The following is a 20,268-nucleotide window of genomic DNA, read 5'->3' on the forward strand; positions in this document are numbered from 1 at the left end:
CCACCTCCTAGACAAGACTATCTCAGTTCAGAGACTGCATGATTCAGCCGTTGTGGTCTTCAAAGGATGTGGCCAATGTAGACAACCAAGGCCACGTCCTTCGAAGGCTGCAGCCCCTGGATTGAGACACAGCTAATGGGCACAGATATGCAAAAGACCCCATCACCTCTTTTGCATCTCTTTGTAGTCATTATGCATCTGTTTGTGGTTTTGTGTCTCTTTGAAGTAACTTTGTGTCTCTTTAGTTGTTATGTGTCTCTTCACAGTTTCCTTGCATCTCTCTGAGGTCATTTTGAGTATTTTCTTGGTTGTTGCAGGAATCTGAGTAACATTTTGCAGATGAGGGCCCTGACACTTTGGACCCCTGGGCCTGTGCCTAGGCCCGTTCAGTGATCCATCCATGGTATTGCCTGCACACTTACACCATGCCACAGAAATTTTGACCTGACGAAGACCCAAGTAGGATTGAAACGTCTCAGTTAAACTTTTGAGGCATGGAGTAATTGTGCAGGCATCAGTTTTTTCTTTCGAGCACAACAATGCCTTTTAGTGCCACAGCAGTGCAATAATATGTTTCGCTCAGAAGCTAATCACAAACCACACGCTTTGTCAATTCATCTGGTACTTGATCTTTCTTGCCCCCAACAGACATTCAAAATGAGCAGCCTGTCTTTAGTTGCTATAGTCACCACCCATGCTGTCGCCTAGCAGCTCACGTAAAAGTGAACAAGGTGAAAGGGTTTGCAGGTGGATTAGATAGCTCAGTCTGCTGTCTTTTGTTCCATGAAGACAGAAATGCTAAATCAACTGCGTTACAAAAATGGTCACTGCCTTGCTGGGAGGTTATGGTGGATACTGTAACTGAACTGCAGCTTATTATTTAGTAACTATTTGACCTCTGATGTTCTGCATGGCTCACTGTGGTTTCGGCTCCATGCCTAACCACATGGACTCAAGTCAAGAGTAAAACACTTGCAACATTGTTAAATGCTTAAAAAACCTGTGGGCGCAAATCTGGCTGCCACAGAGCATCTAAGCAGTCATGCAGGAGGAGGCCGTGTTCTAACCAGGAAGAGGAAGGCAATACGCTGTACACCTGTCAGTCAACCATTGTAAGTCACTCTTCTTTCTCTGGATAGAGGCCAGTCACAATAAGGCACAGCATGAGGGTGTGTGGGTGATAAAACAGGCCAAACAGCTGAGTTAGGAGTTCAGGCTTGACAGATTGAAGAAACAGAACGAAGCAGGCTCATAAATAAGTCATTTTATTTTTGCTTTCTTTTTAAAGACTATATACTTATCAACTATTCATAACAACAAATGGAATTGTTAAATACTGTACACAGCATACTGTACTCTCCCAGTGCATGTCTTCACCACAGCAGAGAAGTTATTTCTTGATAAACTAGTCTTCATTCAGTTTTATTATTTCTAATAAGACATGTGAATACCTTAAGATTAAATAGTATCAGTGTATGTTGTAAACATTTTTTCAGACATTTAAGTCAAAAGCAACATTGTGTTGGCAAGGTTTTGTGAGCAGGAGGGAGAGAGGAGAAAAAAAAACAGGATAATTCAATGACCGTTTGACCTTAACAGTTATCTGTTTCCCAAACTGAACAACGTGTTCGATACCAAGGGTTACTTCAATACATGTGCTACATTTATTATACCGTCCTGATGCTTCTTGAATAATCTACAACAATTAAATTCATATATTTTCTTGACTGCCAGCAGCCAAAGTCTCTCAGACCACACCCACTGCAATCATGTAAGGCAGGAATGCATGAGCAGAACAGGAAAGTCTGTGTCAGGTAGGTAAACCCTGCGCTGTCTTTGTAATGTATTAACAGGTTAGCCTAGCATCTCTGTCATCTAGGATCTCTATTTAAGGATATCCGGTTTGAATCGACTTTGTGTTCGTCCTAAATCTTCGTGTCAGGTCACAAATGGAGCTGGTTGTCTCATCTTTTACCGTTTCAGATTTTGCCTTTATTAATGGGGGGTATGTCAGATATAGAGGTTAATATCAAAAGGGAGGTAGTACTTGAGGCAAATTAGTTCCAAGCAACGACTCACAGCTTGACCAAAAATAAGCTCCTCTGACTGTTTGATGGAATTTCAGTAAGAATATAGCATACATTCACGTAATGATCGACAGGCCAGTTTCTGTGCAACAAAACAGACCTGTACACTGAAAGAAAGCAATCACTAAGAGCCAGCGCTGCAAAATAAGCAGAGCACAGTAACAAGTATGGTCGACAGTCGTCTACCAATTGTAGAAAGTCATGTTTATAAAGTCTCACAGAACACTTTTCCAACTGCTGTTCACATGCACGAATGCACAAACACGTCCACGCACATACACACAGACACACTCATCAACTACACCACATAAGCTGCACTAGACATTCCAATGGAAACATGCGTAGCTACCAGTAATGTACCCACCTCAAGGTACAAAATGTACCATGTGGGAAACATTAAATTTACACAGATACAGTGGCCTGAGTAAGACTGAAACTTCATCAAGGCAGGGAAACCATATCAGTGTTCATATACACATCATAGCAAACAGTAAAGAGATTTGTGTGCTAGCATCCTTCATTTCGTTAAAACAATTAATTGGCCTTGTGTTTAAACTTCATATATTAAGTGATACATGGTTACATTACTGACCTTTTGTCCTTTGTGAGATACAAAAGCAGCGTTGATGCATCTCACAAAAAAAAAAAAAAAAAAAAATCCTCAACCTTCGGGACACAGAAAACACTGAGCGCATGAGGTTCAAGGCCCGCTTGTACCTTCTGACTGTACCACGCCGTCAGCAAAAACAGCACAATGTTGAATGTCATGAAATATCATATCAAAAATAAGCTCTACCATGTTGAATCTCGCCCATGATCTATAATCAGAGACACAGTTTTTACATAAAGTATCTCGGATGTGATAGCTATTCCAACATTACCAGTAACTGAATACAGTGCGCACATACCCTGTGTGTTCAGAATACATAGGGGTTAAAAAAAAGTAAAAGCAGCAGTTTGGGGGTCACTAGCGTCCAGTATCACCATTCTTTCAAGTGGTTTTTGCTCATGTACAGTAGAGTCCTCTGCTACTTCCACTAAAACTTCTCAAACTAAATCCACATGTGCTTTCCTCCTGGTGTGACAGTCCCAGTCTGAGTCCGATACATCTGTATTGCGAGCTGCAGGGCTGTCCATGACTCGGAGAAATCTCTCCACACAAGGTGAGTCCACAAAAGCGGGCCGCTGAGGCAGGAGATAGTAATGTGTGGTGCTGGCTTTCTTGCCATTCTCCATGACAGGGAGGATGCAGGGGGAGCCCTCGCTGTTCTGTCTCTGTAAACCCCGACAGCTTACGTACTTAGGGTCTGGTGCAAAGCTTTGGGTTGGGGGCATCACTCCGTTAACGTATGTTGGGAGGCTCTTGGGGCTGGGGGTGCGGGAGCTGCCTCTGGACAAAGGTTCCCTTGGGGGCACCTTGGGCGGTTTGTCGTCGTCGCTGTAAGCCCCTGACGAGACCTCTGCTGACCAGCGGCGGTAGTCTCCTGTCTTGATCGTTCGCGGAGGAATAGGGGGTGGCACCTCGGGCTTATCCATACTTTGGGTGTGGCGTTTGTGGCACGTGAGGCGCAGCAGTGATGGCTTGTGTAAGGATCCAGCTGGGCCGGAGTGCGAGCGCCGCAGCCTCCTCTGAGCTTTTTCCTGCTGTCTCTGACAAACCACCGGCTCGGGTGGTTCGTGCCGCTGCTGCTCATAGTGTTCCCGCACTTCCTGTGGAGGATGTGCCTGTTGCTGCTGTGGGGGCTGCCTCGGGCTTTGTAACGGCCCATCATAGTAAGCATAGTTAATCTGCCCGCAGTCCCTGAAGCTCCTTCGACTGGGGACTCCATATCGAAAAGGCGACGATTTGGAACACTGATCAGACACCAGGCAGCGGCTGTCGTCTGAACTCGTGAAAAATTCTACCTCACTGTCCATAGCCTGCTCAGGGGAGATGTCCGTCTGTGGAGGGATGGGGGGCAGAGGCTTGGAGCATCTGCCTGGTGTCTGTGGCGGACTGCTGCACTCGTACACCGAGAGCCTCTGGAATGATGGGACCACCTGGTCGTCATCAGCGGGACTTGGGGTGGATGGTTCAGCGCTGCAGGACAGGGAGAGATGAGGGGGCCGGGATTTCTTTGGAGGTAATCTCTGTGAGCTGGGACTGTGTTTGTGTCCTGTCAGAGAGGGAAAAAATAACCATCATATTAATGGCGCAGTATTAAGTGATAAAGGTTGGTCACAATTTACTACTCCGATGGACTACTAGCATGGGCGGATTAAAAGACAATGGGCCCCTGGGCACAGATATGCAAAAGGCCCCACCACCTCTCCTACACAGGGGGAAGATACATAGACTTGTTTGCATCTCTTCACTGTTCTTTTGTGTCTCTTTGAAGTCATTTTGTGTCTTTTTCAGTCATTTCGTGTCTATTGTGGTTGTTTGCCCCTTTTAGATGTTATTTTGCATCTCTTTGTGGTCATTTCGAGTCTCTTCTTAGTCGCTATGTGTTATTTTGAGTGACATTTTGCAGGTGAAGGCCAGAGGGGGCCCTGACACTTTGGGTCCCAGATGATTCAAAGGAACAACACATCCATTGCAGCATCTGTGTATTTCAGAAGACTTGAATTGTGCAGACGACAGATCATGCACTTACTTTCATAACTTATAGATGGTGGAGGTGGCCCCTTATGCTGGGCACGAGAGCTGTGGTCTGAGTGTGCAGTGTCCATACTGAAGTAGAAGCTGCATAAAGAGAAAACAAAATAGATTACTACTGGTTATATTGAGCCACGTAACATTTCTTGGTAATTTACAGGTAATCTCAAGCAGACCTGAAAAATAAAAGAGCAGCATGTCATGCAGATTTGAAAAACCTCCCCCTAATGGACTGCTAGTTGTGGCACCTGAACACTCACTTGTCCAGCTCATGGCAGTAGCTCCAGGAGGGTTTGGATCCAGCCATGCTGTGACAGTAGCTGCCCCTCAGGAAGGGGTTTTCTATGGGAAAAGAGATCTCCTGGGCAGTCAGACCCACTGTGGACATGCTCCAGGCACACTCGGGTCGCATCAAAGTCAGGAAACACTTCTGGTGTACCTGTAACACAGTCAACACATGGCAATGAGTGATGGTGAAAGGGGGCTGAAAGAAAAAGCAGATGAAGGGAAACAGAACATGTGGTGGTAGCACATTGAAAAATACTTTCTGAAAAGCAGAGCCCACATCATCAACTGGAGCCAAGAGGGAAAGGAAGTCCTGATATTAGAACAGAGAGGAAAATACACACACACACACACACACCCCTCCCCACTTTCTGCTGCCCACCAAACCAAATATTTAGCTATGGCCTTGTGCTTGTGATTCATTTCCCTCTGTGGAGACAAGACAACAATCTCCTGTGACAGAGGAATGACAAAAGCTCAGTTTGACGAGATTTTAGGTCACTGATGTCCCAACGCACCACGAAGACAGAACACTCTGTGGTTCATAATGTCCTGGTCAGAGTGTTTTACAGGGGCAGCAGAAAAGCAAGAGATAGACCAAAAAAAACAAAGAGGTTGATGTAAAAATGTTGCTATAGTTTGCAGATTTCTCTGCTTTATTCAACCACTGGCCTGAAGCTGATAAAAGCTACGCAGTTGAGTTTCATAAAGTGGAAACAGTGCGAGCAAGTATTGCTTCATTTTTGATTTATTTGACAGTACAAGTAATTTGTTGAGATTTATAAACACAATTGTTTCGTACCAACTCACTGAATGATCTTTACATTTCAACTATAGCCATTTATAGTCCACGCTAACATAGAAATCTTAGGTGTGAGCTCATTAACCAACTTTCAGACTTCCACATCTACAGGCCGGGCCTCCGTTCATAGTAAGTTTACAGTTTATTTCAAAACCTGACTGTGCTGTGCTCTGGTGCTGCAATCTTGCTTGTCCTGAACAGCAGAGGAAGGGGCTCCTCCAGTTACCACAGATATACCTGATGTTGCAAGAACTCCTCAAGTCAAATGACCTGAATGTTCGTGTCATGTCAAGTATGCGTCTGGGCTGAGTAAACAATGTGTACAATATTCAGGGGGGAGGAAGCCTGGCAGCATATTGATATTTCTGGGGTCAGCAATACACTGGAAGCAACATCTGATCTCACACTGGATTAACCTGTTCTGTATGTCACAATTTCTGAAGACATGACTTTAGAAAGTGTTATATCAGAGTATGCAGAGGTTCAGTGTTTGCAAGCAAGTGCATCATGGGTAACTATAGGTGTCTTTGTTGGACACCTATGGTTGTCTGAGTTCGCTGCATTGTTGCAGCAAATCTTCCCATGACCTCTGCACCCTATCAGAAGTGCTATTTAGCAAAATGCAGCAAAACAGGTGCATCCATCAGCCTCGGTAGTTATCTCATCAGGAGACCACAAATGAGGCGCGTGCACACCCAGAGACTCACTGTCCTCCTTATAATGTAGGAGTGATGACTGAGAAGAACACGGCCCCCTCGTTTCCCGGTCTCCTATGAGCCATATTTATGTGCAGCTCTGACAGCTGGTGAGAAACAAAGCTCTAAAACAACAGGAAGCCCAGGGCATTGGCGTGAGCCAAACTGCCCAACAAGGCATGCACTCCCCATGCCCAGGGCCGTCGATTCGGTTCGACGGGGATGGGAAGCAACATGATCCTCGATAATGAACCCCGGGGGCTTGTGCTTCCTCTTGCAACAGGTGCAAAGACAGTTCATCCTGGCAGTTAACCATCGGGGCATTTACAGGCAACAGGATTAAACAAATGATGTGTGGTCGTGCAGAGCATTAACCCTCTTTAGGAGGAATTCTTTAAGTCACTTAATTCACATCATGTGAGGCTTTTTATGGTCAAGTCTGGGCTTTCTGTTTAGACAATAGGTGGACAGGCTCAGTGTGAGGGTGAGGATAACCCATGGGTGCTGGGAAGGAGGAGGTCTGATGGGGTTAGCAGTGATGTAAAACATCAGGAGATAACTTGCCTTTGATTTAGGACTGTAGTCGTCACACACACACACACACACACACACACACACACACACACACACACACACTCATACAGAGCTTGAAAGAAGGAGTTCACACCCCGCTCATGACACCCCTGCAGCGGTTTCCGAGCAACCATACCCGCTCTACCTGTGCGGCAAGCAAACAACGCGCACACCCCCTCACTTTAGATAATAATGGTTAAAAGCCCTCTAGCAGGCAGGTGACTCACACCACAACACACAAGTCAGCTATCTGGCGCGGCCAGGTAATGATGATACAGAGCTGATGGTAATTTCCCTCATTGCTTTAAACGGAAAAGATTCATATAGAATAAATAAAACAATCACACCAGGTTACAGGTTTGCAATCAGCCCGGAATAATGTAAGAGATCACAAACTGTATATTTATCACTAAAGATAGGCTGATAGGCTCAGTAAAACGTGACATGTATGTTCCCAATTTCTAGTTTATTTCTACCAGAACTTTTAAACCCATCTTAATGCCGGGTTAAAGACAAGTTGCTCCTCTAAATAGTGTATAAAATAAACACTAAATATAAAATACACATATATAATCGCAACAGCAGCTGCATCAATCAGGGCTGTGTGTCGTGCTGGCACCAACATACAAAACAATAGACAAGACATGGGCTCTTAAACAGCAGCCAACACCACACATTTCAGATCAGTTTGTGAACTCACCTAAATAACCTCCTCCGCTGTCACTCCTAGACTCCTCTTAGTGGGAATATAGCTCCTCGGTTCTTTTGGTTTGAGTCTGTAGTCTCCTGATTGCATCAGAGGGACAGGACGCCAGCGAATTGGAGGCGCTCCTGCTAAACTGTGACACTTTTAGATAAGTCTAGTATTGTAGTGAGCTATGTCTTATAAGCTCCACCACACGAGAGACGCGCTGGCTCCGCCTTGCACACTTGCCCTTAAAGGCGCAGTCTTCTTCTTTTTCTTCCTCTTTTTTTTCTTTTTTTTTCCTTTTCGTTGTTGCACCATGTCTCTGCAGCCTACGTGCAGAAGGACAGGCTGGGTGCATTATGCAGAATCACCCTTGAACATATACACAGGGGCTAATTTAAGCGTTAACTGGATGTGATCAAAGTCTGCTTCTAACCTTAGAGGAGGGAGCAGGTGTGAACACAAGAATACAGTCAGTTGATTAACTGTTCCAGTGGGATGCAGGATACAGTAAACACCTCAACAATTAGACATGCAGCTGTTCTGTGAATACACTCAAATACAGCTACAGTGGGGGACTGGCTGCTGCAGTGGAGTGATGTGTATTCATAATTGCACACAAAGAAATATGAAGGTGCAACATCATCCTCCAAGAGCAGCCTTTAAAAACTTTGGTGTTGTCTCATGAAGTGCAAGCTTACGTGCTGCAATCAAAAGTGCACAGATCTGCAGGGAGACAGAGGTAGTACTGCGGATGGCTCCGGGGTAGATAACACAGACAACGAGCAAGAAACACAGCCTGAAAGACGCTTATCTGCACAGCTCCTAGCTGAATGAAGCCCAGATTGTTTGGCTGCTCCCTTATCAGATCACCCCGGGCATTTTCTTTTAGTTGGACCTGTTCTCTATTTATCAGACATTCACCCAAACACAGTGTAATTAAATACCCAAGGCTGCAGGACTGATATAAATAGATTTTTCTTTGTTTCACTTTAAGGTATTATGTGTATAATCTTGGAAGTGCCATCCCTCACTCACACCCTCTATTTCCAGTCACTTAGCCTACTTAGATCTTAAGTGGAGTTGTATTAAGTATGTCACCTAACCTAACCGGGCTATACAAACCCAACACTGACATGCACACTAACCAAACACAGTGATACAATAGCTACAAACAAGTCGTGTGTTGAATCAATAGTGGCAGAAAGCAGAGGTGTGTGCGAGGGAGAGAACAGAGTGTTCTTGTGTCTGAGTTCGTAAATCCTTTACAGCTTCGGCACGGGGGCCCCCCCAAACCCAGAAGGCTTATCATTACATATTTGGCCCCTACATGGACCAGGCTAATCCCCCTTTATAATTTCAGGCACATTTCTGGGATTCCCTGGGCCAGTTGTGACCAGCAGCAGAGGAAAGGGGTTGTTTTGCTAGGTGAGATTTACAGTTTGTGTGCGTGGACGAGGATGAAACTGACGTAAATGTTTGATGTGACAGATGGTGCAGGAAGTAACGATAAAGGTACATTTTCAGTTAAACAAAATGCAATCAAAAGCAGTTCAATAAAGCATGTTTTTATTGCTGCTTTACATCTCTGAATCTGTCTGTAAAACTCTTTCCATGTTTCACCAAACAGACACACTCAGTGGGATAAAAAGGCTTCACGTTCAAACCATCTCTCCTCCCACTCCAGCCCCCCCTCCCTTCCCTGCTTATGAGCCACACCGTGATGTCATCACTCACAGGAAGTTCCTTATAAAGTTAGTCAGTGAGGGAAAAAAATAAAAAAGCTGGTCAGGGAGGGAGATAAGCACCCACAGCCAGAAGCAGCTCTGATGAGAGTTAGAGATGGCAGATGAAAGAAATCGTGTCAAAGAGGATATCCTTTTCAGGAGAAATTACTCTGCCTTTTCTTTGGTTCTGCTTCATGACTCACACTGAGATTTATCCACCACATCCAGCGCTCTCCCACCCCCGAAAAAATGACACCTTCGGCTCGTTTTCCTTTCACCCGCGCTTGGAGCAGAAAGGAATTTCCCTTTGTGGCTCACACTCCAACACAATGGTATACTTATGGAGTGACGCTTCAGCCTCTCAGCTTATTATGAATCCCTCACCAACAGGAAGGGTGGAGTTTAGTTGGAAATGAAAAAAAAAACCCTGTATCATCAGTGTAAATGATTTATTCACTATGGAGGTCACAGCATTGATTGCTCCTGCCTGCTGAGGTCATTTAATTACATGCATATTTAGCCTGAGTCCAAAGTTCACACGGATATAAACACAGCAGCAGAACGTCCAGTGTTGTAGTAAGGTGACGTCAGGCCTGAGAGTCAGTATAAGATTCCAGAGAATAGGTGTAAAACTCCTGTTTGTTTTTGCTCTGTTTACATTTTTTTTCTTCTCGACAAAGGACTGGTTTAGGCCAGCGTTTGCTGGCTATCCCTCTGTAACACTGAGAGGTTACTGTAGACATTATGTGGCCAGCATTGCAAAGTCTGCAACTTCCTCCCCTTTGATACAAGAACTTCTGATGCTATTAACACTTTTAAAAGGCAGCTATAGGAGTCAGTTCACCCACATTACAGGTAGCAAAATATAATCTGCACAGACAGTATTAGGCAGTAATGTGTGTTTACTAACATGGTACATTAATATTTTTACTTTCCTCAGTAGTGTAGCAAACTACTAAAAGAATTTCAGTGATAATATAACAGTTACCCCAAAGACAATTAACTTATTACAACCTTACTGTTGTTATCACAACAGATTTGAAATCCAACATTCAATCACATCCCTGGATTCATTTTCCTAATCACTGTTCTTTGACTCTTCCCACTGTGGAAAAACACACCCTCAAACCACTTGAAACACCTGAAGCACAACACTGTGACACTCAAGCTCACATTCCAGCTACATCAGCTGATCTCAAACAGTCCAATCAACTGATAGAGCAGCTGATTGATGGAAGGGAGTCAGCTAATAGATCACATGATTCCTTTCTATGCAACCAATTTGCAAATCTCATTCAGGGCGCCCTGTTTAAACTGCTCTGGCCTGCCTACTGTTGCTACTTCCTCTGCAAGCCACTTTGCAACCTGCCTCCACGCCAGCTCCTCCTTTTTATGCTGTGTGTCACTTGTCAGTGTCATTTCTGTTTGTCATCCCGAGTGGTCTTTGCTGCTGCTCTCCCTGCCTTAGGCTGTCCATGTAGGCGCATGGAAGGGCAGGAAGGTTTGCTTTCTCTGCCTCAAGGCCCAAACATACTCGGGCGGAACGTACGCGGAATGGACTCCGTGAGGAATGTCCGCAGTCAATCGAGCTTTCATAGTAGAGCGCACTTCCGTGTTGTAGTTTCCTGTTAAAAATGTCCGTGAAAAATCCCTGCGATGTGAAAAATACATGCCGAGCAGTCACTGGTGCGCGGAGTGGAGTCTGCGCGGTCGTAAAATCTGAGCTTTGCACGCACAGGGCTTGCGGACGTCCGCTTTGAGTCTGCGCGAACCTCCGCGGAGTCCGTTCCGCATTAGTTAGTCATTAGTTCAAGGTCCACACAGTTTAATACATTCAGCTCCATACTTGCATTTGGTCATGTCGGCGAGCTAGTTTGCTGTCTCTGTCAAGTAGTTGTCGGTTAGTCACTCACTCTGCAGCAGGAAACGCTGCTTCAGAAAAGAAAGCTCTGTACCAGAAATTTACTGCACTTCAAAATTAAGTGTGTTTTTTACAAACTTGACACATTTGCAGGTCACTTGTGGTCCATTCAGAATGAAACTGCAACCCACCAGTTGGGAACTATTGCACTAAGCCCCTCCTTGCCCCGCTTTTTCTCTCTCTGTTCATCCTAAGACTACCGCTGTGCCTGGGACAGAGTCACACACACAGTGACAGGGATAACTGTTAGCATCACACGGCTAACGTTACCCAACGTTTATAAACGGGTTTCATGACTGACTCAAGCCATTTTGGTTTCGGTGTGAGCAAAAAATTAATAAGTAAAATTTGCTCAGCAAAATGTGAGCCAAATTTTGAGTAACGGGCCCAACACTGGGCATAGCCTATCATAAGTATACCCTGGTGGTACTGTTCAAGTATACTAACCACAAAGCCATTAAAGGCAATTTTTTTTAGAACTTTTAGAAAAAGAATAATATTCACTTGATTATATTTTGGTCGTGGGAGAGGTAGTTCTCAAAATCATGACAGTTTGAGTTTGAGTTCAAACTATGTGCAGTGCTTTTTTTTTTTTTTTTTTTTTTAAAAAAAGTGGATTAACAAGAAAACTGATTTGACCTGACTCGTTTTTATGTATTTATTTGTAGAAATATTGGTAATTCAGCTCTAGAAAGGTGCTAAATAATGACTTGTTTTTAGGACCAACAGTGTCAATCAATTCCTAATTATCCACAGACACATGCACTAGTAGCCCACAGAAAGAATATGCTTTTCATTTCAACATGATTGTGTCCTGCTCTCACAGTTCACACTGCAGATGAGCTGTGGGTCCAGCCAGTGCAGCTGTGAGCACCACAGCAGAGGCTCAGGCTGACACATCGCCGTGTATTACTGCTGGATCGCGGTTTCGTCTGGCAGACCCACACACACTTGGCTCCTGCCGTGGAAACAAAACACAAATCCCCAGGCAACGGGCTGTCATCTCTCACTACAATGTAAATACGACCATATTAAAGCACTTCTACTTGTTAACCATACCAAACTCCTGAGAATCCTCCAGCTGCCTCCCTTATTAATCACTTCCTGCATTGGTACAAAGACTTCTGGGAAATGGAGGGATCTTAGAGTAAATTGCCTTACACACAGGTATTTTCTATTTTGGAGAGCATTATAATCAAAAGCAGCAATAGCGAGTCATCATTGCATCACTCCTCGACATTGTTATGTTGAGTGGTTCAAGTGCTGCCACAGCCTGCTGTTAGTAATGGGTGGAGCGAGCCACATCGCCTCCTTGATGATGACAGGGTGTGTTTAGTCTCCATGACCCGAGGATCACTTTAGACACAGACCGGGGGAGTTATTGGCGAGCTCGTCCTATGACTGAGACTGAATCAAAGTCATGTTAGTAATTATAATGGCTGGTTATTAGCGAGGCCAACATGCTGTAATTATTCTGCTTTTTTGGATTTTGGGAAGTGGTTAAAAAAAAAAAGGGGGGGGGGGGGGGGGATGGGAACATACATTCACACAGTCACACATAATCCCTGACACAGACACCCACACAGACGCTCTCACTTGTGTCTGGTGTTTGGGGAGAAGCTGTGAAAACGACAGCTGTGGTGTGATGGAGAACGTCATGCTGGTTTCTCCAGCTGCTGGTTCGGAGCCAACTCTGCTCACAGGCTGCACCACTGGAGCTCCACAGGATTGACTGACACAGATGGAAAGAGGCTCCTAATATGCCTTGTTTCCGGCCTCGCAACTAATGTTCAGAGCGCAGAACATCAGCTATCTTCTGGCTACATTTTCATTTTCTGTCCTGGCTGCATTATTGAATCCTGAAGGGTCTCATGAAGAAAAGCATTACCTGTTTCCCGCTATGTAATGCTTGTATTGTGTTTCAAACATCCAAAACAGGAGTTTCTGGCATTAGGCCGATGAGTATCCCAGGTTTCCGGTGTTCCTGATTGTCAGCCTGTGGAGGAGAAGGTTTAGGCTTTGCTTAATGTAGCAATCTATTAATCTTAAGTAACAACTGATTGCTGGGGGAGTTTGCTCTTCCCCTGATTTCCTGGTTCAGCTTCACCCATGGGGGACATTAGACACACAGCACACAGCCGGACCTGAGGCCCCCGGCTCTGCTGATAAAGATTTCAGATGTTGTCCACCAAGGAGATCAACAGGCTTGCCATCAAAAGGGGGCACTTCTGATGGAGTGAGGTATAAATCAGTAGCCACAGGGTTAGGAAAGCATTGCTCTCCCGGTACACTTAGAGGACAGAAAAACACATGTGTAACGAAGGATGCACTCCACAGATGAGCTACACTCAGTGAGCTGAACAAGTCCTGTTTCCCCATTTGTGAGAGAGTATGAATGAGTGCATGTGGCAGGGCCTGATGACAGCGACTGAGTCATTCAGGGCAGAGTATGTGCTTTGTCAGAGCGCCTTTTGTTCCATTCACACATGGATTTAGAGGCCCTGATGAAGTCAGCCAGACTACCTGATCCAGCGCTGGGCAGCAGCCACATTAATTCCTCACAACAGAAAAGCTGTGGATCACTGCTCACACAAGCCTCTTAACGAGTGAGCCTACGGGTTCAGGAGAATGCAGATGAGGTCCAGCTCTCGTTTTCCATCCCCTATGAGCAGGTTGGCTGTGCAGACGCATATGTTTGGGGCAAAATGTGGTGCTCCAGGGGGAGAAACGTGCGTGGGTTGAAATGCAGTTCTGTCCTAAACCCAATCGTCAGGGAGTATAACGGCCTTGGGGCTACATGCTGAAAGCTAAGCCAGCTAAATAATTAAACTGACACCAACTCTGGAGCACAATTTTAGTTGTATCTTTTCCCAGGTGTTAATGCAGAGTCACAGAAGCTCCTGGTGTTTTATCGGAGAACACTGTATTCTGGAAAGACACAGTTTCATCAGTGTGTTCATTACAGGTCCCTTAGAGTTATTCCTGCAGAGTACACAGAAATATTCCCTTTCATCAGTTTACCGCTTCTCGATATAGTAAACAATAAACAGACAGGTGATAAATTAATGAAAAAAAACCTAAATAAATTCAAGGATCTGAGGAAGTTAGTGGATTTATATGTAATGAAATGCAGGGTGAACCCCAGCTGGCAGAAGAAAATTTCTACACACTGCAAATAAGTTAAATTTGTATGTTCATACGTGTCATATCAACATTTCTAAAGTGAGGTAGTTCTGATAACATGTATATGAACTGGCCTAGCTGAGACAGCTGCCAAGCTACAGACCACTGTTCAAGACCAACATCAAACAGGTTGTTAACTGGGACATCGTTGCATTTTCAGCAGGTATTGTTGCACTAAAAGCAGGTAATTTAAGCCAAAATATGATTTTCCTACCCAAAACCAAATGGTTTTGTGCTTAATCATAACTGCACATTGACAAATTTGTGCATTTACTGCATAAATGTATGATATGAATGTCAGTAATTTGTAAAAATGAAAGTCCTCTGTTACTTTCAGGTTTTCATTGCAGGGGACAAATGCAAATGTTTTAAAGGGAGCGTATCTATGTTTCCCAGGTTCTATGTTCCCCACTTCACCCTGCAAAAAAGGTTCTATGTTCGCTGCTTACACAAAAAGGGTTCTATGTTCCCCACTTCACCCTGCAAAAAAGGTTCTATGTTTCCAGCTTACACAAAAAGGGTTCTATGTTTCCCGCTTACCAAAAAAAAAAAGGTTCTATGTTCCCAGCTTACCCGGGAAACATAGAATCTTTTTGGTTGGTAAGCGGGGTTGGTAAACATAGGAATGACCCCGTTTTAAATTTTGAGGGATACATGTCCCCTGTGCCCCCCCCCCCCCGATATCTACACCTATGTGTACTCTTAAGACTGTGCTAAAAAATAGTGTGAAACAAATGGTATTCGGCTTGTTAAAATAAGAATTAGAAAAACAGAAATATAAACGGTTGAAAATTCAAAGATAAAACATTGGAATCTATGTAATAGACTAATAAATGTATGCATATTGGCTGGGTATGTAGGTACAGTTTTCAGTTTATGAAAATGAAAAATTGTGCATACTGGTCTTTATGTCACAACTATAGACACTTTTACTGTTAGTAAACAGTATCATGTTTTTTTGGTGGGTGGGGCTCAGCTGGAGGCAAAACAATTCTCCAAAGACATTAGCTAGCAAGTTCTTATGGCTTGTTTTAGACAATGGAGGAAGATGATGGTGGTGTACTCAGAAATACTCATTTTGAGTGCTGCAGTTGTCTCTGTTTTTGTTGATGGGCACCCAGCCAACATTTGTATGTGGGGCCCATGTGGGTCATGTTGGGGCTACCTGGGTACAAAGTGGGTATGGGTCCAAAATAAGCATCTTATCTGGGTTCCAAGTGGGTAAACCCACTCGTGGACAAATGTCATGAGGCCAATATGGAACCTCTGGACAGTCCCATATAGGGCCAATTTTTCAGTCCATTTATTACCCACATGGGCCCCACATACAAATGTTGGCTGGGCAGTGGCGACTGGTATGCGATAAACTGAACCGTGACTCCTTCTATTCTGGCTCCCAATAACACAACAAGACGACATGGTGAGTTGTGTTTTGCCTCCAGCTAATAAAATGATGTCATTGTAATGTCAGCCCTAAAAGGGTCTATAAGGCAAACTATACAAATATTAAAGTCAGCAAAGAAACATAACAAATGTAGATGCTTCCATACAGGGCAGGAAGGGTCATTGCAAGATTTGATGAGTATGAAAAGTAAACTACAGTGTGCTATGAACACAGGTTTAACACTTCAGGAGATTTTTGACTGACATTAGACCACAATCATGACCACATCATCAAAACACCAAATGAGTGAATAACCTCAAGTAGTTCATCCTTAGACTTGTAGAGTCTTTGACAAGGATCATTAAAGGTGTTGTGCAGGCCCAACATGTTACTTTATCAAGACATGTTGGTAAATCTTTTAACTAGTTGTCCACCTCAATATTTAGATCTTCATATTTTATATCTACTGGTTTTGCTCCTACATTCATTCATTCATTCATTCATCTTCTAACCGCTTCATCCTCTTGAGGGTCGCGGGGGGGCTGGAGCCTATCCCAGCTGACATCGGGCAAGAGGTAGGGTACACCCTGGACAGGTCGCCAGACTATCTCAGGGCTGACACATAGAGACAAACAACCATTCACGCTCACATTCACACCTACGGACAATTTACAGTTACCAATTAACCTAGTCCCCAATCTGCATGTCTTTGGACTGTGGGAGGAAGCCGGAGTGCCCGGAGAGAACCCACGCTGACACGGGGAGAACATGCAAACTCCGCACAGAAGGGCTCCCACGCCCGGGATCGATCCGGCAACCCCCTTGCTGTGAGGCGAGAGTGCTAACCACCACACCACCGTGCCGCCCTTTGCTCCTACAACAATCATAAAATGACACATATTTAACACCACGTTGGTGCCAAGACAAACCAGGAGGCAAGAGGCTTCACAGGAGCCACCTTCACTGCTTTGTAAATTTAGCTCTGGGTGGAAAGAACATTCAAAGTCAAGTTTAAATAAGGACTGTAATTATCTTGGAGCCAGCAGATTATTCTCAGCTCTGCAGAAAAATAATGGGTTATCACCGCTGTACAGCCTATTTTTAAATCATATAACAAGTGAAGCTGATGACACTCAAGGTCTTATTACTTGGGTGTAACAGTGTAATTCAGATTTAACTTCTCAAACATAGTTCATGCTTTGTCCTGTAGGTCTACTGTGCATGTTTCTAAAACAGTCGGGCAGCTGAGGCAGACAGCTCCTGTTTAAAGAGGCGATGAAATATAGAATTAACGGTTGTTACGCCTTGTAAATTTAACATAAATCTCAGTTTATCCTTGCCGTCTTTCAGCCTTCCGGCAAGCCCTGCAGACACTCTCCTCCACGCACCGCTGTGGTCCCTGGCAGGAAGTAAATCAGCCAAGGAGCCCGCCCCAGACCAAACACTGCAAGGGCCTCTGGAGCCTGAGGGCGTGTGGGAGGTGTGCACCAAGCTCACGGGGCAAAATGTGCTTGTTACTTCCTCGTCAAGTAAAAAAACAGACATTGCTGTGTACACAGACGTGCACATAAACTTATATTGACTCATGAAAAAAAAATGTGTGCAGACACAGACGCTTGCACTTGATTTTACACACAGGCAAACAGACAGGCATGCACATGAACTAAGTCAAACATTTTCATTTTTAGATCTATTTCCCAAACACTTTGAAATCGGGAGTCTATACTTAGCACCCTCTACCCACAAAGCTCCCTCAAACACTATATTTACTGTAAAGCTCTTGACATAATTACTCCGTCATTTGGAGCCTTCCCTGAATCCCCTTTACTGACAAGTGTTGTGAGATATCTACACAGGAAAAGAGTGTCATTTTACACTTCTCTAAGAGATATCACACTCGCAAACGTGTGCCTCTGACCTCAGACTGCCTTTGTTGAAGGACTGGCTTTAAATAGTGGCTCATGTCGAGGTGGTCAAGACACACTGTGACACCCTGCCTGTGTTTAAGAGCCTCGTACATTATCTCTTGTGAACCAAACCAGACCCTGAACACTTCTGTCTTCAGAAGACATCTTCAAAAGAACAAAGATAGGAGCAGTTTCACCAGTTTTGCAAAAACCACCAAACAGCATCTTGTTAAATTCAGCACGTTTAGTAACACTGCTTTCTAAGAACTAAAAGAAAGTATTGAGGAAACATCCTCAGCTCATGTATAGTTTCCACTGTGAGTTTTCAGGCAGATCAAACATATCAGACATCAGACAATGGCCCCCGAGCACGTCTCTGACTTCTTCCGGCCTGATAATTAACCTTGCCTAATTAAAGTTCTGCCATAATACCCTGGAATAACTCTGCACAGAATACACTTGAGCACAAAGCTTCAGATTAAAGTGCGGGTAATTTTCCATGAGCATGTGTGTCTGTGACGTCTGAGACATCAGTATCTGTGTCCTTCATTCGTAGGCGACAATAGCCGGCCATCCAATTACCAATCATGTTTTCTTGACAAGGATAAGCTCGGCTATCCTGACTACCGATGATAGTCTTGACTCTTGCCCCTCGCGTCCTTATTTAATCATATCAATTTCCGTAACTCTTATCTGCAGACAGGATGAGGAGCCTAATGTTTACATTAGTCCCACCGCAAATACACATATGATTGGTTTTTTCCACAGACTGAGCCTCTCAGGCCACAGTCGTGTAATAAACCAGAGACAGAAAGAGGACACACAGAGTGACAGATAGACCAGACAGACGGGGAGGTGGCCTGTCTTTGAATGTTTACTCAGATTAGAGTTCAAACTGAAAGTCAGCATCTTGAAATGCAGCAGAAGTCGAAAAGAGAACAAGATGGCAGAGTATGACACGTTGAAGTGCTTCATCAAAAAAATACAATGTCATACTACTAAAGTAAACGCATCTACTTGACCACGGCAGAGAAAAAAAGGGCAAATATAGTTTGAACAGATAGCTGCTATGTATAAAGATAGTTAAGATGAAAAAATGTAACGTTTTCGACAGATGTTTGGCACATGAACATATTGCATATAACAGACTGCTGTTTATATAAAACATAAAACAACATACTGCTGCACACTGAGTGCTTTGAGTTTATCCTGCATAGCTGCAATCTTATTTGAAGTGAGCTTGCAAAGTGTTCCCACCAGGACCCGCTAATTAAGTTCATGCTCATTAAAGTGCTGAAAGTAGCTCCTTTGAAATACTGTCTGGAATGCTGAAAACACCAAACAAATCCCGACCAAATCTTTCAGTCTGCGTCTTTTCAAATTCAGAACAAACAATCAAAGGTTGAAATGAGCGTCTGTTCTCTGGAATGTTGAGAAAACGTGATAAAAGTCAGGATGTGAAGGTGTTTTTACATTAAAGGGGAATTATTATGCTCATTATCAGGTTTATATTTGTATTTAAGGTTTGTACTAGAACGTGTGTACATGCTTTGATGGTCAAAAACACTTTATTTTCCTCTTGCTGGCTTTGCTGGAGGGCGTCACGGTTATGCAGTGGTTAGCATTGTCGTCCCACAGCAAGAGGGTTCCTGGTCTGAACCTAGGGTGCGGGGAACCCTTGCATGGGGGAGCCCTTCTGTGCGGAGTTTGCATGTTCTCCCTGTGTCAGCGTGGGTTTTCTCTGAGTACTCCAGCTTCCTCCCATAGTCCAAAGACATGCAGGTTAATTGGTGATTCTAAATTGTCCGTAGGTGTGAATGTGAATGTGATTGGTTGTCTGTCTCTATGTGTCAGCCCTGTGATAGTCGGCGATCTGTCCAGGGTGTACCCCGCCCCTCGCCCAGTGTCAGCTGGGATAGGCTCCATCCCCCCACCCCGCGACCCCCAACATGATAAGTGATTACGGAAAATGAATGAATGTCTTTGCTGGAACACCTGTACTGACCCTCTGTCTAAAACTCTCTATTTGAGAGCCTGTCTTCTTTAAGCTCGACACATGAAAAAGCCCAGTCTGTTCTGACTGGTAATATCTCAGCAACTCTGCACCATTATGGCAGCTGGGAATAACTGAAGAAAAATCACCAATAAAAACTTCAAAACAGACATTTTTCAGTGGGAATATGATCTGAAATCAGTGACACACACAAGTAGGCCTACATGATTCCTTGATTCAAGCATGTAGCTACATTAGCAGTGTACTTGCAGCCAGGGAATGACTGTAACGGAGAATTGCAGCACTTTCAACTGTGAAAAATCACCAGTAAAAACCTCAAAACACAACCAGACATGTTCAAGCAGGAATATGATCCGAAATCAGG

The 20,268-nt window shown here is 44.2% G+C and overlaps 1 protein-coding gene across 1 annotated transcript; it reads right to left on the reverse strand.

Annotated features, from left to right (window-relative positions):
• Positions 1-1,249: 1,249 nt before the first annotated feature.
• On the reverse strand, positions 1,250-7,953 carry errfi1a (ERBB receptor feedback inhibitor 1a). The gene is made up of 4 exons (XM_049580137.1): positions 7,781-7,953; positions 4,986-5,164; positions 4,724-4,812; positions 1,250-4,243 (listed from the first exon to the last, which is right to left on the reverse strand). The coding sequence occupies exons 2-4, from the start codon at positions 5,135-5,137 to the stop codon at positions 3,135-3,137; spliced, it is 1,350 nt and encodes a 449-aa protein (XP_049436094.1). The 5' UTR covers positions 5,138-5,164; positions 7,781-7,953; the 3' UTR covers positions 1,250-3,134.
• Between the last annotated feature and the right edge of the window lie 12,315 nt (positions 7,954-20,268).

Source organism: Epinephelus fuscoguttatus, linkage group LG1, assembly GCF_011397635.1.
Source record: "Epinephelus fuscoguttatus linkage group LG1, E.fuscoguttatus.final_Chr_v1".
In the NCBI taxonomy this organism is placed as follows: domain Eukaryota; kingdom Metazoa; phylum Chordata; class Actinopteri; order Perciformes; family Serranidae; genus Epinephelus; species Epinephelus fuscoguttatus.

What these genes read in the sequence shown, in the direction of transcription:
- errfi1a (XM_049580137.1), bottom strand. Translation starts at nt 5,137, where the DNA reads ATGCGACCCGAGTGTGCCTGGAGCATGTCCACAGTGGGTCTGACTGCC. An exon ending in TACTGCCATGAGCTGGACAA is followed by an intron (nt 4,813 to 4,985) that starts GTGAGTGTTCAG and finishes CTCTTTATGCAG; the next exon opens with CTTCTACTTCAGTATGGACA. An exon ending in ACCATCTATAAGTTATGAAA is followed by an intron (nt 4,244 to 4,723) that starts GTAAGTGCATGA and finishes CCTCTCTGACAG; the next exon opens with GACACAAACACAGTCCCAGC.